General features: G+C 47.4%; 1 protein-coding gene across 2 annotated transcripts in view; it reads left to right on the top strand.

The window, feature by feature from the left end:
- The first annotated feature begins 3427 nt into the window (after window positions 1-3427).
- Window positions 3428-19150, top strand: part of TTC8 (tetratricopeptide repeat domain 8) — a 108859-nt gene continuing 93136 nt past the window's right edge. The window contains exons 1-2 of one of the 2 annotated variants that reach the window (XM_069637957.1): window positions 3428-3600; window positions 18234-18263. In XM_069637957.1, coding sequence (XP_069494058.1) covers window positions 3487-3600; window positions 18234-18263 — 144 coding nt within the window. In that variant the 5' untranslated portion in view covers window positions 3428-3486. The remainder of the gene's footprint in view (window positions 3601-18233; window positions 18264-19150) is intronic. The other variant, XM_069637958.1, reaches the window with a different exon arrangement.

Genomic DNA, 19150 nt, shown 5'->3' on the forward strand with positions numbered 1-19150 from the left:
TGGACACAGTTAAAATCTCCCCCCCAAAACAGGATTTCATGCCTGTTTAGTGCAATCTTAGTGTACATGGAGTTTAAGTGTGATGGGATGTTAGTATTGGGGAGATAAGAGTTCACTATGCAAATATCCGATTGTTCTAGCCTGCCCCAGATTATTACAAATCTTCCCTCTGGGTCGGACTCGGTCTTAGTTATCCGGAAAGGGAGTTGTGGGTGAATCCAAGTATATACCCCTCTTGCATACTTGGAGTACGAAGATCCGGCCCCCTGGCCTCCCCAGTGTTCACTTAGTTTCGCTAAGGATTCAGCCGTGCAATGTGTCTCTTGGAGTAACGCTATCTGTACTTTCTTTCTATTTAAATAGGACTTGACCCTATTCCGGCGTAGGTATGATCCCAAACCTCTCACATTCCAGGTCAATATCTTTATATTCATCTTAGCCGCCATTACAGAGTAATTGAGTCACACTCACAGTTGTCAGACCCCTGTTACCTTCATATGTCCTGCCACACCGTCCTGGTCTTCTCCTCGCCCGCCCTCTCGCTCCGGCCCCAGGTCTTTCGCTGGTTGGAGATTTTTTAACTTGTGTACATCCCATTTTGGTGAACGGGAGGAAAACTAAACTAAACTTTCCAAACTGACCCTAGCAGCCGCTTTTAACTTGCAGCGCTCAGGGGCTCCTGAGCCTTCCAGGCCACTCCTGGCCTTCCGGATCAGGTTGTGTGTGAGCAAACTGCTTACACCTTTGTTGGTGGGGTGGGTTGTTTGTCCGCCGCTTGTGTGCTCCTTGGGTCTCGCGTCCGATGTAGCGGGTTTAATGATAGAACTTTCCTGATGGTTCGTTTAACTACGATTCGTGTTGCTTCCCTTTCAATTGCTGCAGGGATTGCCGTCGCTCACATTCATCCGGGGGTGGGTGGTCATCCCCGATCTGAGTTCGGTGGGTCTTCCTTGTCGTCCGCCAGGTTGTTATGCTCAAGCCACATATTGGCTGCGGCTGGGGTCTCCAGGAACGTTGCTTTTCCTTTATATAGAACCTTGAGTCGTGACGGGTATAAGAGCATATATTTTAAGTTGAGCTTTCTCAGCCGGGCTTTTATCGGAATGTAAGAGTTCCTGGCTCGCTGTACTGCAGGGGTGTAATCTGGGTATATGACTATTGTGGAGCCATTTCTTTTAATCTCCCCGCCTTCTCTGGAGAACCGGAGTATGATTTCGCGGTCTCTGAAGTTTAGGATCTTAGCTATGATTGGGCGTGGATGTGATCCAGGTGGGGGACGTCTCTGGAGAGACCTGTGAGCCCTTTCAACGGAGAACCCCTGGGAGAGTTTTGCCGCCCCTATTTCCTGCTGTAGGAGCGTTTCGATGAAGGTTGTCGGGTCCGGGCCTTCCAAATCTTCAGGGACCCCCAGTATACGAATGTTATTACGGCGCGCCCGACCTTCAGCGTCCTCAGAGCGGGCTTCTAGCCTTGCTACCTTCTGTTCCAAGTCTCTAACCGTCATCTCCAAATCTCGGGTGTTCTCAACATTTTCCTGCAGGGCTGTCTCAGTCACCGTGACTCTTTCCGTTAGATTGCGGGCGTCCTGCCGCATCAGTTGCATGTCAGATTTCACTTCTTCAAGCCGTCCCTCGAGTGATGAGCGGAGGGCCGCTATCGCCTGGAGGACTTGCGTGTGTTTAAGGTCTTCCTCTTGTTGAGGCGGGTCCTCAGGGGTTTCTTGGTCTTGTTGTGTTGACTGTCGTTGGGGCCTGACTGTCGTGAAGGAATCCATCGTGACTAGTTTCGGCTTGGACCTGGGGGGAGACATCCTCTGATTAATGATCTGTAAGTGCTGCCCCCGGCAGGGTGAAGATCCGTCGGCGATCCCTGTGTTGGGATACTAGGGAACTTGGTCCAAAGGATCCTACCTCGGGTACTCGGTTGCTTCTGGTTGCCGGTGTTTCCCGCCGTTTGGTTCAGAGAGTATGGAGGGCCCTGCTCAGGGAGTGGTTAGGCCCAGGGCCACAAGTTGCGTCCGGTATTTTCGGCTTCCTGCCGGTTTCTCCAACGGGATACCGGCCTGTAGGTGTCAGGCTATTGGCCACCCGTGGTGTGAGTGGGTTCTGCCCGCTGGGGTCTTCGTCTCGCGGGTTTACCCGCGTATCAGGCAGCCTCTAGAGCAAACGGGCCAGTCCTCTTCGCAGGAGTCAGTATTGGGCCCCAGGCCTCGCTCCCCCAGGCTGCTGGGACTGCGTGAGGTAAACTGCGGGTGGTCCCGCTGGGGAGTGTTGTAAAGGGGACCCAATCTCACTTCAAGCGTTTTCTCACCGCCGGAACTGCTCCGTGTTCCCCGCTCCAGCGTCCGCGGCAAATGCGACCTCCTCCCGGCCGTGCCCGCGCCGCGATTTCATCCACCTCCGCAGCCGACACTGGCAATCGCTGGCGCCGGCCTCCCGCTCTCAGATGTCCGCCGGCGACAGGCTCCTCCGCAGCAGCCGCCCCCTTCTGCAACAGTTCGTGGTGGGACCCAGGGGGCCGAGGCTGGCCTTTTCCTGCTCTGCGGCGGGCGCCGCCATCTTGGAATCCCGGGGGGACTCGAGTTCGGGCTTCCCGTTCTCCGCCGTTCGGTCTCCGATTCCACCCAAAGTTGTTGTCGGGTGCTGGCGATCGGTTCCCCCACACTATTCTGGCCTTAGTAAGTCTCGTAGACCCGGTTTCAGCGTAAGTTGTGCGATAGTTTCAGGATCGCGGACGGAGCTCCGTGGAGGTCTGTCTTTACGGCATGCGCGCTGGCCACGCCCCCTGCTGACGCACCCTATTCCTATCATTGCCTTCTCGCCTGACTATTTTTGAAACTTTAAGACATAGCTCTCAACCATTTGGGTCGCAAAGGCGGGTGAAAACACCCGATTTTAGTTTTGGCGGGTGAGACGCCCATTGAAATGAATGGGCGTGCTGGAGGATTGGCGGGTGAGTCAGCTGTTTACAAGGTGGGTGACACCCGCCAAAAGCGTGAGAGTTGAGAGCTATGCTTTAAGATTCCTACAGATTTTTGGTCACAGAATGTTGGCATGTATGGGGTGGGGGCTTACGGGACCGCAGGGTTTGCACCGCATTAACCACTGGGGAAAATTAAAAATGAACTCCTACATATTTCAGGTCCCCTACTACTCCGATTTAGCCCTGGAATTATCAACTTTTTTGCTTCAAATTATAAAGAAGGTGTAGGGCTATACAGCTAGTTTTTTCACCAGCATGGCCCCGTTGAGGGACATTTTTAAAGATATTGAAGCTCGCGCTCTAGATTTTACTAGAACTGTACAGGAGTCGCCATGTTGGAAAGCTCACTTAGATCTCACTTGACATCCGACATTTCTTAAACCCGCCCACGTGATTTCAGTTGAATATCCGATTGGCTCCCTGTGAAGCGCCCGCCCACTCGCCCGTGACGTGGAGTACGGTTGCTGGGCAGGGAGGACGCTTGTCCAGGCTGTCAAAGACGCGATGGGGATGGATATGGACCCGCTGCTTCAGGCATGGAGCTGCTTCCGGCGCCGCAAGTTCTCACGCTGCGCTCTGCTCTGTGCGGAGGTGCTGGAAGGCGCGCCCTATGACCAGGTACAGTGGAGGCGGATGTCCCCTCCAGTAGGTACAGTGTCTTGCGGCCCTGTTGATATGGGGGAGGGGTGGAACCTGTACAGGGACTTGGACGTGCACCAAGACCTGGTACTATGATAACGATAGAGACGGACCAGACACAGAGATGGATGGTGTAAGTATTTGTAGTTCGATTCCTTTGACTCCTGCCCATTGGCACTGCTGCCCTGGGTTGATGGGAGTTGTAGTCCAAAACACCTGGCCAGCCTAGTCTACTGTGTAATGTTCCATTCCATTGACCAGGTACATTGGAGGGGGTTGTCATATCACCTATGTCAGGCCCCTGGCACTGCGTCCATTTACAGGTGAAGATGGACTAGTTACAGCAGGGAGGAAAGGCTCTACACATGGCCACTTCTAGGTACAGGGGCCAGAGGAGGAACTCAAGGGCGAAACCCAGGGTTTTAAGCGGGACTGAGCTAGCAGGGGCCAAGCCCTGCAGTATCCAGATAGGGCTCCCGAGCCAGCGCCCACCCCGACTAGCCCCAGCCACTCCGACAACTCAAGAGCCGTGTAGCTGAAGTGTTGCACGGTTACATGGACTGCCTGCAGGTGTCAGCACTTTGGAAGTACTGATATCTGCAGACAGTGTGATGGTGGCTTTGGGCTGCCAGATGACTCTGTACTCTGAAACTGCATGAGGGCTGGAGGGCTCAGTCTCTCCTTTTTGTTTCTGAGTAAAGAGTCATCACACAGCATGAAACCTCGGTTAAAAGGCTTCATTCTGCGTGATGACTCTTTACATGGAAACAAAAGGCGAGACTGGGCCCTCCAGACCTCCTCCTGTTTCGGAGTACAGAGTCATCACGCAGCAGTCAGCCCTTTCATTCAAGGAGCCCGTGGTTTTTAATCACGCAGCGCCTTGAATGAAAGGGCTGCCTGCTGTATGTGAAAACTGGGGTGCACTGGTGTCACAGCTTTGGTGCGACCAGCACAGAGGAAATGGGTGCACCAAAGGTAATGCCAGTTGCCCCGTTTCCCCTGCTTTCACCAGCACCCTTCCTCCTCCTGTTTGGTGAGGGGGGGGGGGCTCTCATTGTGGGGCGTGGCCTAAGTTAAGCCATGCCCCCTATTGAGAGTTCCCCTCAATTTAGCATCCCTCTTAATGCACTGGCGAACCCTATAACCAAGGGAAGCAGGTAAATCTACCGAAGGAGGTCTCTGAAATGTACAATGGCCAGCTGCATTGAGAACCCCTGACCACTCATAGGAATGCTCCCAAGTGACCCTCTTATCCAGGTTGGGACATTTCACTCTCAACTGTAGTAATGTAATCCCATTTGCCTGCTGTAACCCTTCAAAATTGTAAACCAGTGTTCTCTCGCCTTCTTAGATGGAGGAGTCGTATTGTTGTGTGTAAAGAGCCAGGCAGAGGGGTTTGATGGAGTTGCTGCCTGTTACTGGTTCTCCTGGTTTAGGGCAGACGCTTTTATTTTCTTGCGCAGTGACCTGCTACTTTCACTGGCCATTCCTGGGTTTATGTGTGGGAGCCGGTTACATGTCTTTTCACCACATTTTTTTGGGATGTTTTAACGAACATTTTTCATTGAAAACTTTTTCACCTAATGTAGATTTATGACACTATTCATCGAAAACCTGTATAGCGAATTTACCACTTTTTTTTCAATTGGGGTTCCCCCATCAAACCCCTGTTTTCAAAATGTAACCCTTTACCCAACCCAAACATATATACATATATATTTAGATTAAAAAAATTAAGTAAAAGATTTTTTCTATGAAAAAATATTTCAATGAACATTTTTCGGTGAAACATCTTTCGATGAAAAATGTTTCATTGAAAAGACTGTATACCGTGGGAGCAGTGTTTCTGTTTTTTAAATTCGGTTTTATATAGCACAAACCTTCCTGCCTGTAAAATATGAGGCATGGGGGTGTTACATGTGGCCATGGTTTTCTGGCTGGGAGATTGAGATGTGATGTGGGAGCGCAAGGAGCCCAAGCCAGCATTTCTGTCGTTCCTTCTGGAGGTGCATGGAGCCATGTCACAGCTGTGCCTACCACATCCATCAAAAAACATAAAGTACAATGATGCTGATCTTACTATCACAGGTGTTCACATCATTGTGGGTGTCGGGTTCATTTACTTGGGTCTTAATTCATCAGTTATGTTTTATAACTATAATTGCAATTTAGTTTATAGATGGGCTTGTCGTTGCTGGTGCTGACTATTGGTACAGGAGCCTACTTGAATGCACCGTGTTTCTGGTGACTGGACCTTCTGCACCATTTGTTGTCACCTGGATCCCTTGCCTGTGAGTGATGGTAAACAGTGTAGCTTTAAACAGTAGAATCTGTTTCTCTTCCACATGCCTATTTTGATGAGGATAGTGTCACCTCACTGTGATCATTATGACCGCGGGGTGGCAGGAGCTCTCATATGCAATTTCAATGTTATCCACGGACCATGAGCAGTGTGCAAGAATGGTTGTCACAGCAAGAGTGCCTGTCGGCAGTATCGCAGGTGTCAATCAATGGAGGTATGCAGCATGGTGTGGTAGCTGCACGAAGATTGATAAGACTTCTTGTTCTGGTTTGGTGTGCCAAACTACTTAATCCTTGTTCAAGGTACTGTGACGAATCCCAGGGTATTGTCACTGCTTCCATGGAGGAAGCCCTTTCCCATGAGGCCAGGGAGGATAGGCAACTACCCATTAGTCCCCCTGGGGAGGGTTCTCGTGGGTGGATCTCATGGGGAGGGAAATCCTCCATGGGACCAGTGACAATTAATTTGGGAGGATGCAGTATTCCCGACCTTCCTATCTGCCCTCTCATTCCATTAATACCACTCGGTACCGAGTAGTTCCCCACACTTGCAGTCACCTTTGTAGAGTTGAGGAAGTTAAGTCTCAAGCGGATACTGAAATGAAGAAGAGTGAAAATGAACTCTATAGACATCCACAGTTCAGTACAGTGGAGAAATGAGAACTATTGATGTGAACCAGAAGATGCAGTCTAGTTGTTGGAGACTGTCTTTTGGCCATACAGAATACAAATTAGAAGATGGATTAACTTGCGTGACATGCCTGCCCCTGAGAATCCGAGAGTGAAGAACCTGTAGACCGGGGAAACGGTGGAACGAATCCGCCGAGGTGCTGCCACGAACCCAAGCACGAGAAACACTTGGGATGCCTCATGGAGCCAAGCCGTTGAATTGAACTGTGTAACATATCATGTGCGGAACTGTACCTGGCAGGGCAGTATACCAGGTCGGTTCAGTGGGATAGTGCAACACATCAGGGTCTGGGGACAATATGAAGGTGTGCAAGACCTACACAAGCCGCAGTGGTCAGAGACTGGAACAGAAGGAAGAGATGCTTATAAGGGGCCGAGACCAAAGCAAGTTGAGGTGAACCCGAGAAAGTCAAAAGGGGTCTGGGACCCACACAGAAAAGTCAGAAAGAGTCGGGGAGAACCCGATGTTCTACAATGGTGTGCGCTCTTTTCTGGAACCAGCCCCGAAACAAACACACATGCCTGCTACAAGTTTGACTCTTGTGGAATGCAATGAACTCACTATAGATAAGTCAACACATTAACTTGGCATTTATTTAGCAATAAGTAGATAGCATGGCCATTCAGCAAGAATGGGAAAAAAATGCAAGTTACAGGTTACACATTACATAGAGCACAATCTTGCGTTCCTTGCATGTGAACTGCCAAAACGCCTGAATATATATTATATATATCTAGTACTGTCTCTCGGGAGCTTTGCTAGTATGCTCTCTTTTCAGTAGACAAGATTGTTCTGCACTTGTACCATCCCATGTCTGTTTACCGGGGAATACGGATCATCGCTTGCGAAAGCAAAGTGCCTCTATGGAAGCTGTGTACCTATGCACAGTGTAGTTAACCCAGCAGGTTGTGTGCCTGTGCACAACGTAGTCATTATATTTATTACACCCGAGAAAGCCAAAAGCGTCTGGGAGAACCCGAGACAGCCCAGAGGGATCTGGGACCAACAGGGAAAAGTGAAAGAGATTAAAACAAGGGGTTGAGGACACACTTTAGGAGAAAGAGACATTTGCTTGAGTTCGGAATTCTACAGTCCAGTTTGCCAGGCTAGTTTACCAGACTCAGCACCACAGCTTTGAGTGGGAAACCAGGGGAAGGGATTACCCCCTTTTTGGATACTTGCTAACTGTTACTCGTTGTGTTTTCACGTTGTGAACTGAACTTTAAAAGGCCTCGTCCAGAAGTTGTTAGAAGACACTGAGTTTTCCTTAGTTTAGTGTAAGAGTTGGAAATAGGTTTGGACGCAGGATGGTGGACATTTTACGTTACGAACATCCTGACGAGTCCTTAGTATTTTTGTTGAGGTAGTGCAACCCCTCATAGATCGGGTGCAAGATATTTTTTTTCCTTTTCTTTTATGTTTATAATAATAAAAGTCTTTACCAACAAGCATGCCACCACTGTGTCAGACACAGACCCATATTTCTGCGCCCTTACAGTACACATGAAACATTAGGCGTCACCACTTGTGACAATAATGGGGTCATTTTGGTGTGAAGTTTTCCTAGAGGATCTATGTAGTCCAGATTAATTTGTTGCATTTGAACCGGCTCCAGGTCTCCTGCGGAGTCGCCCACGCCTTCATCCTCTCACAAATCCCTTTTAACCTTTACATTGGGCCTCATTACAAGGACGGCAGTAACTCGTACTTGTAATGAGGTTGCCGCCGACCTCGAAACATTGGTTCGCTTCTTGAGAACCCATGGGAAGGAGGACACAGAAGCGCTGGCACCATTGATAACAATGCTTCTGTTAAAAACAATGCCTGCAGGAGCCGGTGCTTGGGAGCACCAGCCCTGCAGGCATTCTCGTAGTGTGAGCCTCTGGGCACTCTCTTCAAATGTCCCAATATAGCCATCCACCAACACGTGGATGATAGTCAGTTGTACATGAGAGTAAATAGCACACATGACATCACTTGTCTCCGCGATTACCTAGCCATCAGTCCTGGATGTCGACTGTCTACCTCCGAGACTGAATTTGTCCTCATCGATCTGCCCACTAAACAACAACTTGTCCAACAATGGCTCCATGTTATGCGACCAGAAGGATTTAATACACAACTCTTGTACTCTGCAAAATCCTTAGGCTTCACCATTGTCGACAGCCTCTCCTTCCAGAAAAAACATAGTCAAGAATGCCGAAACAGCCCTACTCCGAATCTCCACCCTTTGCAAAATCAAACCCTTGATCCCGCTGCAGGACCTCCTGGGTCGTACTGCAGGCCCTTGTGATCTCACACATTGATGGGGAATTGCCCTCCTGACTGGGCTCCAAGCTGCACATTTGGCTCCCCAAAAAGCAGTCTACGGCGTTGCAAAGGTGCATGGAAATTTGACCCAATTACCCTTGTCATACGTAATCTACATTGGCTTCTTCTCCATGCCAGGATACTGTTCATGACTGTTTGTTATGTTAAAGGCACTTGTTAAGCTCACATTCGCCCAAAGGCATCATGGTGCTGGCAGCAAGTAGGCAACAGTATTTAGGAAGGTTCAAAACAGAAGTCTTCAAAGAGCGGCAAAATGTGAGATGATCAACTATGCGAGGAAGAGGAAGGGCATTCCAGGCCCTGGCTGCAACCACCGAAAAAGCACGCCCTGCGGGAAAGTCTGACGTGAGGGACAGAAACCACTAGGGCTGACTGAGAACGAAGACGAGATGGAACATAGTGCGAAACTTTCACTTGTAGTTGTTCTGCCCCAATCCATAAAAAGCACGATGAACGATGCACATGGACTTAAAAAGGATCCGCTTCTCAATAGGCAGCCAGTAGAGCTGTTTGAGCAGAGGAGACATTCTGAGCCCCAAACGGAGGATGGAGAATAGCCCTGGTAGCAGCATTTTGAAGAAGTTGAACATGGCTGGTAATGAAACGTGGCTGAGTGTACAATGAATTACAATATTCCACTGCTCTCAACACAAGAGCGGCCATCACTGGAGCTTGAAATTTAGCCGGAATAAATGGGAGAACTTTCCAGAGAATAAGCAGTTTAAAATGATCGACCTTACCTACTGCCGCTATCTGCTCATCCATCGAGAGAGAAGTAATATTTACCCCCAGATTCTTAACTGAGTGGGGGGGCAGAGGAAAAGGGCCGAGAGATGCAGGCCAAAAGTCAGTTGTCCAGAACGAGAGGTGGGAACTGCTACCAACAAAAACCTCAGTTTTACTGCCATTTAACTTTAGCCAGTGTGCCGCCATCCAAGACCCCAGATCCTCAAGGCACCTCCTAAGCCGAGCTGCCGTATCAGATCAAATGAGATGCAGACGGACCAAGATCTGTGTATCATCGGCATAGGAATAGTACCGAAACCCATGAGATAAGATGAGAAGAAGAGGCCTGATATAGATGTTGAATAATATTGGTGAAAGAGCGGATCCCTGAAGGACTCTGCACGACAACAGTACAGGTTTGGAGCGAAAAGGAGGAAGAGAGACTGACTGGGAGCAATCGGTCAGGAACGCGGTAAACAACACCAAAACTTGGCCAGATAGACCCACTGCAGATAAATCGGAGATCAGGGTAGGATGATCAACTCTGTCGAAGGCAGCTGAAAGATCTAACAGCAAAACAGCTCAGACTCCGCCCTGATCCACCAAACGAGCTAAGACTGCATGCATCATCTACAAAGCAGTCACGAGTACCATACCTGGCGGCAAAGCTCCACATATCTGGTGGCACATGCTCCTCGTGCAGCAAATTGGCTTTACTTGAGTTGTATAACAACTTTTCTGCAAAGAGAGGACCCGCAAGCTATCCTTCACATTTCATACACCCACCCTCTGAAACTGAGTCCCAGTGTCTGCTCGGAATGCCCCCACAAGTGTCCAATTATGCAAATCTCTCATAACATGGTGTTTTCAACACCACCAGACCAAGGACTAATTCCAATGGACGTGCATAACAACACACATACCTCAACTCACAGTACTGTGCTACTGTTTAAAGATTGCAGCCCAAAAGCTGGCTACCCACACTCTGTACAGGTCTCCGCTACTCTCGTGCTAGGTCTATGCTTTAAACAATTAAATAGTCACAATGATCTTCTTTTAAACCAGAGCTGTTCTTATTCTTTAGTTCATTGTTTATATTGTGACTCGTGATTTTTCTCACGTTTAGGTACAACTGCTTTAGCCGATGTGGATTGCAGGAGTTCAACCTCTGGATATCATGAGAAACTGTCTTGACCAGCAAATGATTTTCCCTAAGTAGCAAACAAATCGTTATTCACTTTAACCCATGGTTTGTCTCCTCGGTCTTGTGAGAAAATGGCTAGGTGTGCATCACAAGTCCCTTTGCATGGCCGCGCATGACCCATATGGCTATGACTGCTTCCACTTGCTATTATTTTGTTGGGGAACTACACCTTTCCTCCAAGTCTGGCTTTTGTCTTTACAGTGCGTTACTGTTTTCAGGGGCTAATGGCATTATTCTGTCTGAGATCCTGCGGTGACAATTCTAGGTGTCGCAGAAGTCCTTCTGCCGACTTGGATAACACTGATCTGAAAAAACGTGATGGTTGCCAGGCATTTCTGGGGTTCCTGCCTCTGATGTACATTTTCTTGGAGTATGTATGTTTTTCTATTGTCCATACTTAATTGCTTGTAGGATTATCTGTAAACATTCATCTTTGGGTGTTTCCTGATTCAGCTTAGCCATTTCAGTGCCTTTGGTGCGGCCATTTCGACCGGACATGTGTTCTTTTATCTGCTGAGCTTTGCTGGCTGCAAGGTTTGTGGTGTCCTGTTGGTACAGGTCAGGGAGTCCACACGATTCTCTGCTTCTGGTTGGAATTTGTGGGTGAAGTCGTACCCCTGTAGTGGTATGGTATGATATGATGTGGCCTTTATAACACGCCGGTACACAAGTGTTTGGGAAGAGGGAAGGGGAGAAGTGCCAGTGGGGAGGGGAAGGGAGAAGTGCAGTTCACTCACAAGTGCAGCCAGGAGGTGGCTCATAAGTGCAGAGAGAAGGGACTGTTTGGTTGCAGATACAGACCTTTAAGTGCTGGGGAGCCCGGAGGCAGTGCAGGGGCAATTAGACATGCAGGAGCCTGGGCCCGAGTTCAGAGGGTGACCAGGTGACCAGTGCGCAGAGCAGTCTGGTGCATCAGCAGGCGAGAGGACGAGAGAAAGTGGCAGCGAAAAGGAAGGTCTAGAATTGCTCCCAGAACCGGAGGTGTTTCTGCTGAAGTTTAAGAGAGAAAGGGAGGCTGTTCCACAGGGAGGTCTCATCCGAGGAGATAGATCTGCCCCCAACTCTCTGCTTGTAGAAGTGTCTGACCCTCATAGAGTCGGAGGTGAATGAGCAGAGAGCTCGAGAAGGAAGATGTTTTGGAAGAGGAAGCTGGAGGTAGAGCGGCCCCAGAAGGCCTTGTAGACAATGCAGAGGGTCTTGCAGTCGATCCTTGCAGCCACGGGGAGCCAGTGGAGCGATGCGATCCCTGGGCTTGAGGCCAAGGACAAGTCTCGCAGTCCTGTTCTGGATAAGTTGTAAATGTCAAAGAGAAGAGGCAGGAAGATTTTCAAAAGATGATGTTGCAATAGTGCAGCCTAGAGAGCACCAGAGCTCTGGAGACAGTGAGCGTCTGTGGCAAAGTGAGAAAAGGAAGAATACATCTGAGGAGGTACAGCTGGTAGTTTAACTTCTTAGAGACGTCAGAGATGTGAGGGGAGAAGGAGAAAGTGGAGTCGAAGATGACACCAGGGTTCTTAGCCTCACAGGAAGGAGTAGGAAGGGGGCCCAGAGTGGGCAGCCAGAGATAGATAGATAGAGAGAGAGTCAGAGAGGAATGGAGGGACGGGTGTCCCAATGAGGAGGATATCAGTCTTACTGGCATTAAGGCAGAGATCATTGGCTGCACACCATTCCTGAATTGCGGGCAAACAGTCTGGTATGAGAGAAGAAACAGAGGTGACTGAGGGAGGAGCCTGAAAGAGAGCTGAGCGTCATCCACATAACATTGAAAATTGGAGCAGAAAGTAGCGATGCAGTGGGCAACAAGTGCCGGGTAGTGCTTGAAGAGCCAGGGAGATAGGTTCAACTCCTGGGGAACACCACAAGTAGAGCGAGAGATAGAAGACAGGAAAGACCCCAGTTGGACCTGAGGGTCAGTCAATAATAAAGGAGGTCAACCAGACCAGGGCCTAACCAGTAAAACCAAGGCTGTCCGGAGACGATTGTAGTACCTATTTATCGATACAAGGTGGTGGCATCTGATTATAGATTTGGAGATAACGTTTTTTTTCTTGCCCACATGACTGTGATTTCTTCTGTTTGAGAATAACGTTGTTCCATTGGTGTTGGGGCTCTCCTTGCATACGCAACTTCATGGTGTCAGTTTTTGCTCACTTGAGTGAGAGCTGCATCTATGCTGCACAGGGTACGTAGCATCGACTAGGAGTTTTGTTGACTTGCTCATTTCAATTATAGTGTGGTCACGACACACAAAAGGGTGTCCGTTGTGTCTTGAGATATGAATTGCTGATGTTCAGGCCTGGTGCTGGCCTTTGCCTGATCATAGCAGTTTAGTGATTGTTGCGAGTCTCGGGATGAAACGTCGGTAGTGGTTAGCTGGCTGTGCTGTATGAAAGCTAAGCAGAGGAGGCAAAGCTGACTTCCTGGATGGTGCTGTTTTTATATCTATCTTCTAAGTGCGTGTTTTCATGCCTTATTGTTCAGACGTGCCTGTGCAATTCCAACGTGGAAATGAAATAGTAATGCTTGTCTGTGGGGCTGCTTTCTCAGTTATATTGGAAATCAGCCCTTGGGCCATGGTGGTGTTTGTCTTCTGTTGTCCAAGAAAACAAATATATCTTGGCTCGCTCCAACCCCAGCAAGTACACCCCAGAGAGCATTTTGGAGCGCTTCAGCTGTTGAAGAGTTGCAGAAATTAAGTCTTGTATACCTCCTGAGTCAAACGTGGGTTGTGAATGTCGTGATGGCTCTTAAGCTTTTCTCTTGAGTTCACAGTATTCAGATTTGAGGTCGAGCTTAGAAAAATACTTTGATATTGTGGTGGATCTGGAAGGAGCAATGGTCGGAGTAATGTGTATCTCTCCCTCTTGATGGCTTTGTCTGGTAGCTGCAAAGTGTTGATGCAGATCCACAGTTGTCATGGCTGCTTGGCTTTTCATGTAATGGCGATTGGGGAGACCTAGCAAGTGGCACAAGAGACCTTTGGGCTCATTATAAGTTCCCCGGTATCCTGCCGGGAATTCCGGTGGGATACCGGGGAACTACTGTACTGTCTCCACCGCCTGATATCCAATGTTACTGGGTTATTACGGGCGGCGGAGACGGTGGTAACTCCCCATTCCCATGAAGTCCCATTGGACTCCATGACATGGGGATGCCGCAATCACAGGCACTAGTAGTAACACTGGTGCCTGTGATTGCGGCAATTGTCTGCCGGTAGGGGCCTCAACTACCGGCAGGTCCGGCCTGGTGCTAGATCACAGCCCGTACAGGCAGACTTGGAGTTTGCCGTTCCACAAAGATGCGGTACACATTGTTACTGGCCCCTTATTTCCGGACCAGCAAACTCCTAATAAGGCCCCTTGTCTGTGATTTGTGGTGCTTCAAGCTTGTCAAGCTTTTCCACTTTTTGGCGAATGTGTAATGGGATTCGCCAGGCATACAGGGTCCACCAGCGGGCCAACATGGACTTTGACTGGCTTACTCTTAAGATGTCCGATTCCGTTGAGCAACCTAAATTATTCAAAGACATCTTTTGGTCAGGAGCATGAAGTTGACCTTTGAGATGGATCTGGTCCAGTGTTTTGTCAACTATACAGCTAAATAGCATTTCAGATCCCACTTTGGGTATACTAGGGATAGCTTTTAGGGGAACAAGAGTGTTGCTGCCGCAGGTCGAAAATCTTTACATTGGTAAATTGTAGCCATGGACATGGGGATATGTGTTTTAGGAATTTAAAGATTATACTATATTGGCCTATTCTGGTGCAACAGGTTTTAATCTCTTTTGTTCTTTTAATATCAATTTGTGTTTGAGGCTTGGGAGCACTTCACTTGGGGGAGATTGTTGCAGATTATTGTAGGTCCAGCACTTGACTGTCATCGCAGTTTTTTTCTGCTTCCTCCTAAAATCTGTCATTATTACTGCAGTTTCATTTTGGTGACGTGGATTAAATCATGTCTACCGATGTCTAAAGCCTGGTGATCCTTTGAGAAATTTAGTCGGCATCGATATGTGTTCCTTTTTTTAGTTTGTTGTGTTAAATTCCAATTTTTGAAGATCTTGAGCAACTACTTCATAAAGTAAGTCTGTAGTTATTCAATGCTTGATTGGGTTAATGGTCGAACCAATTAGAAGGCCACGGTCTGTGCTGCAATGTGTGTTTATCTTTTTCATCATGTGAAACATTATTAACGATAGAATAACAAAAACACTGTGCTGATTCAAAATTGAATATTGGCAATCGATTGTTAGATCAGCAATGGAACACTGATATCAATTTCTCTATTTTTACCAAACCGATAGCTAAACCAAACCGGCACTGACCTGAAAAGAACCATTTAATCATTTTGTATTACCCCTTTGCCACTGTACAACCTTGAAAAAGACCAGCAACGATCGAAATGCGTGTCGGATTGACTAGGGCACATTGTTATTTTTGATTGGTTATACCGAAAATGGATGTTAGGTTCCGTTAAACTGAAGATCTAAATGTTTAGATCAGCAATGCAACACTGATATCAATTGTTTGGTGATATTACATTTTGAAAATTCATTTTTGGATCGGCTGAGTTTTTTTTTTCTGTGTACCATTATTAATATCTTATGTCCAAGAGGCTGGGGCAATTCCTCTTGTCACCAAGATACGCAGCGATTTGAAAACCTACTTGGAAACAAACTACTAAATGTTTTTTGCTAATCAAACCAAACCTAGGCGCACTAGACACTTGGTGTGCCCACCACAGTTTATCATATAAAATATCATTGTTTTGTTTCTATATTGTCCAGGTGTTTACATTTATAAATGTGTTTCTTAAGGTGAAATAAGAAATTGTTTGTCCAGCAATAAAATGTGAGTCAAATATCACTAGCCAGTGGCTAGTGCACATTTTGCACCCTGCCTTAGTTGGCAAAAAAGATCCAAACGTGCCTTTCTCTAGGGCCGGCCCCTTGCCGTTGATTAATACCCAATGAGCAACGCCTGGATGGCCTCTGGCTAGGTTCTCCACTTACTCTGCTCACATTTCCCTTGACGCTGTGACCACCCCTTTTTTTCGTACTTTTTCGGCACGCCCCTTGACCGTCCTTTCATGCAGGTCTTTGAGCATAACCTGGTTACCATTTTAGTTTCTTATTGTTCATATCGTCTTGAGACAAGTAGTGGCTTCTATTGTTTAATGTACATTTATATAGCTGCTAACTATAGTCTCCCACGTGCCCTCCTGATTACAGTAGTGTCGTCTTTGCCCTATGGTCTCCTTTTATGTTTCCAGAACTGATGCCGGGCTCGAGATGAGCAATCGGCTCTAGCACTACTGAAGGGGCGCTGACCGGACATCATCGTGGCAATCTGGCATGCCCATGGGCATATCCACGTGAAGGCTTATTTTCTATGGTACACAAAGCTGGTGGTGTGCACCATCCCCACAGATAAGGGGTGTATTGGCCACGTTACTGCCTAAAAATAGACAAATACTACCAAAACATAAAAATAGGGAGCACAAATTCTACCAACAAAGATAGGAAATAGACCCATCGAAGCCTGTCCCCCTTCTTTCACACACACACATCTCCATGGATATGTTCGGACCAGTAGTGCACAAAAAGAAACCCTACTATTATTACTGCCTAATTTAAAGAGGGAAATGTGTATGCATGAATAACTTTGTGCACAGAAATATTTATGACAAAACTTTTCTGTTTTACAGTTAAACATTTTTACTTGCTTATTAAATAGTCACATTGGTAATGTGACTTACTTTTATTTTTTTAATTATTTGTTTTACTCCCTAAACAATCATTTTGAAATTGAATGACCGATGAAAGATAGTCGCTTGCTATTTCTGATGATTATGGCCCAGATGCTGTTTCCAGGTCCCTTTTTGAGCTTCTGAAACTTTTTCTGCCTCTTAATCATAGAGGACCACCGGAGTTGAGAATTGAACGGGAATCTTGTTGCCAGGAGCTTTACTATAAAATCCCTCTGGGGTCCCAGGATTGCCTGCGCTATCTTTGACGTCCTTCTCTCGCTTTCAGTAGGACTTGAGCTAATGGAAAGATTGTGTACATTTAATGATTGCCAGCAATTCCAAATACAGAAATATATTGGTAACTAAAAAAGTAAATGGGAAGAATAGAAAAGGGGACCTTCCATCAAGAAGTTCACATAATTTAAACAAAATTACTTGATAATCTAATGTAACATTGGATAGTCCCTTTCGGGGTCAGACTGACCTATAGGTTAATAGGGCCATACCCGGTGGGTCGGCTCATCTAGCAACCGGGGACCTCTTTTCTGGGCCGGTTTGAGTTAACGCACTCTTCAGCTGGTATTTTCGCCTAACGAAACTGGCCCAATGTACATTAGAATGCATAATTTACTAAAAATGCTGCCAAACAAAAAGCTAGCAGGTACTAAACACATGCACATTGATTTTCGTTATGTTTGGTCCATTGTGGGCCCAGTTTGTATTGGTGGACAGGCCTATTTTCAATCACCCCCCCCCCCCCCTTTCAGTCCCAGTCAACGCCGGCAGTAGTCCAGATTGGAAAGAAAATAAACTCTCCTGGCTGCTTTGGAACTCATTCGTTCTTGATCCTTGTCTCGGTTTTCTGAGGAAAGTCTCTCATTATTGGGGATTTCAGATATGCGGAGGAACACGAAAGCAGTTTTCAAGAGGTTTGTGCACGCTGTAGTGCCTGGCGGAGTGACCCAGAAATAGTCCCTTTGCTCGCTCCTGCAGCATGGCTGCCCTGGTTTAGCGGGCCTAATCTGATTACTGTCCTCTTGTTGCGCCATATGCCCGGTCACGTGTGACTAACCAGAAAAAAATAGCTCGCAATGCAGCAACCGCTCCCACGAGACAGAGTGTAGCAGAGTAGTGGGTTCTGGGGACGCTACACTAAACAATGGGCCTAGATTATTCATGAAGCTGAATACTGTGACTGGTTTGAAGAGGATACCGCTTATTCTTGATTTTTGTGTGGGGGGTGTTTGGGAGGGGGACCAAAAATGCTTTAGTTGGCCATCAAGACTACAGTTCTCAAATTGTGCTGTACATATGTTTTTATTTATTTTTATTTTTTTGCTCCAGTAGTTCACCCAGAGCACTGGAGTCCACAGATTAAGGGCTTTCTGGGTTTTCTGAAGGACACGTGTAAATATATACGTCCAGCCCACTTAGCGTTTAAAGCACCCATGCGTGTCTATATTGCCTAATACATGCATTTTCCCGCCATTATGTGTGTTTGAACCCAGCAATGCTTGTTTGTGTTACCATGAAGTAATCGTCGTTCGTTTTTCTGCTTGTTTCAAGTCTGTGTTACATTTTTATGTTTCCCTTCATAATGCATACCAGGAGACTGACCCCGAGCGCTTTGCCTCCCAGGTAAATGTTTATAGACTACCTCTTTGGAAAATGTTTTATTTCTGTTACTGTTGAAAACCAGATGTGATGCAGCTGCCCTGCCTCACCTACTGGTGAAGTTCGATGGAGCCAAAAGAGTGCATGGTGTGAGCTCAGAATGGCATGATGGTAAAACTACAGGAGGCCTCGTCCACTTAATGGATGATGCTACAGTCTCTTGCTCATGCATGTGCTATAGTGACGTCATTTTGATTAATTGAAAGTCCCCCATATCCACGCACCACATTTACCAAGCCTTTCTGCTGCATACCGTCCCCATTCCAAGCAGACGCATTGTAGTATAACCGTGTGTCTACGTATGTCAAGTCTAAATTGAATTGGTGTTGAGGTGACTAAAATGTGTCCGGCACTTGGGAGATGTAATATCAGCACCCGGGGCAGATACTGGGGCTGGTCCGATGGCACAGAACGCAGTCGCAATCTGACAGTAATGGCCCGCGCTCTCCACGGCCATCTCTGCCTGACCTTCTCATGTGTCTGCTCGTCCCTGGGTATGTACTGCTTCCCTGCTCCATCACACTCCTCTGCTGGCACCGCCGCCGTGGAACTAGTAATGTACCTTTACTATTTACTTAAGTGGCATTTTTGTTTGTGATTTATCTGTTTAGGGATGTTTTTTTTCTTCCTGGCTCTTAATTTCTCCCAAAAAGCTATTCATGCCCTGGCCAAAGGCCCGGTGTTCTAATGGCTATCATCCCCTTGTTTGAGGCCAGACAGGGGTGTTAACAGCTCTGAGCCCTCAATGAGGCCCTCGCTTTGCTGGAGCCCTCCTTGGGATTGGGCCGGCAGGCCATACTGGCACTATTCTCCCCTAAACGTGTGAGGGCTGTAACTGTATTGAAATGACT

This window comes from Ambystoma mexicanum, chromosome 14 (genome assembly GCF_040938575.1).
Source record: "Ambystoma mexicanum isolate Mex_15411 chromosome 14, UKY_AmexF1_1, whole genome shotgun sequence".
Lineage (NCBI taxonomy): Eukaryota > Metazoa > Chordata > Amphibia > Caudata > Ambystomatidae > Ambystoma > Ambystoma mexicanum.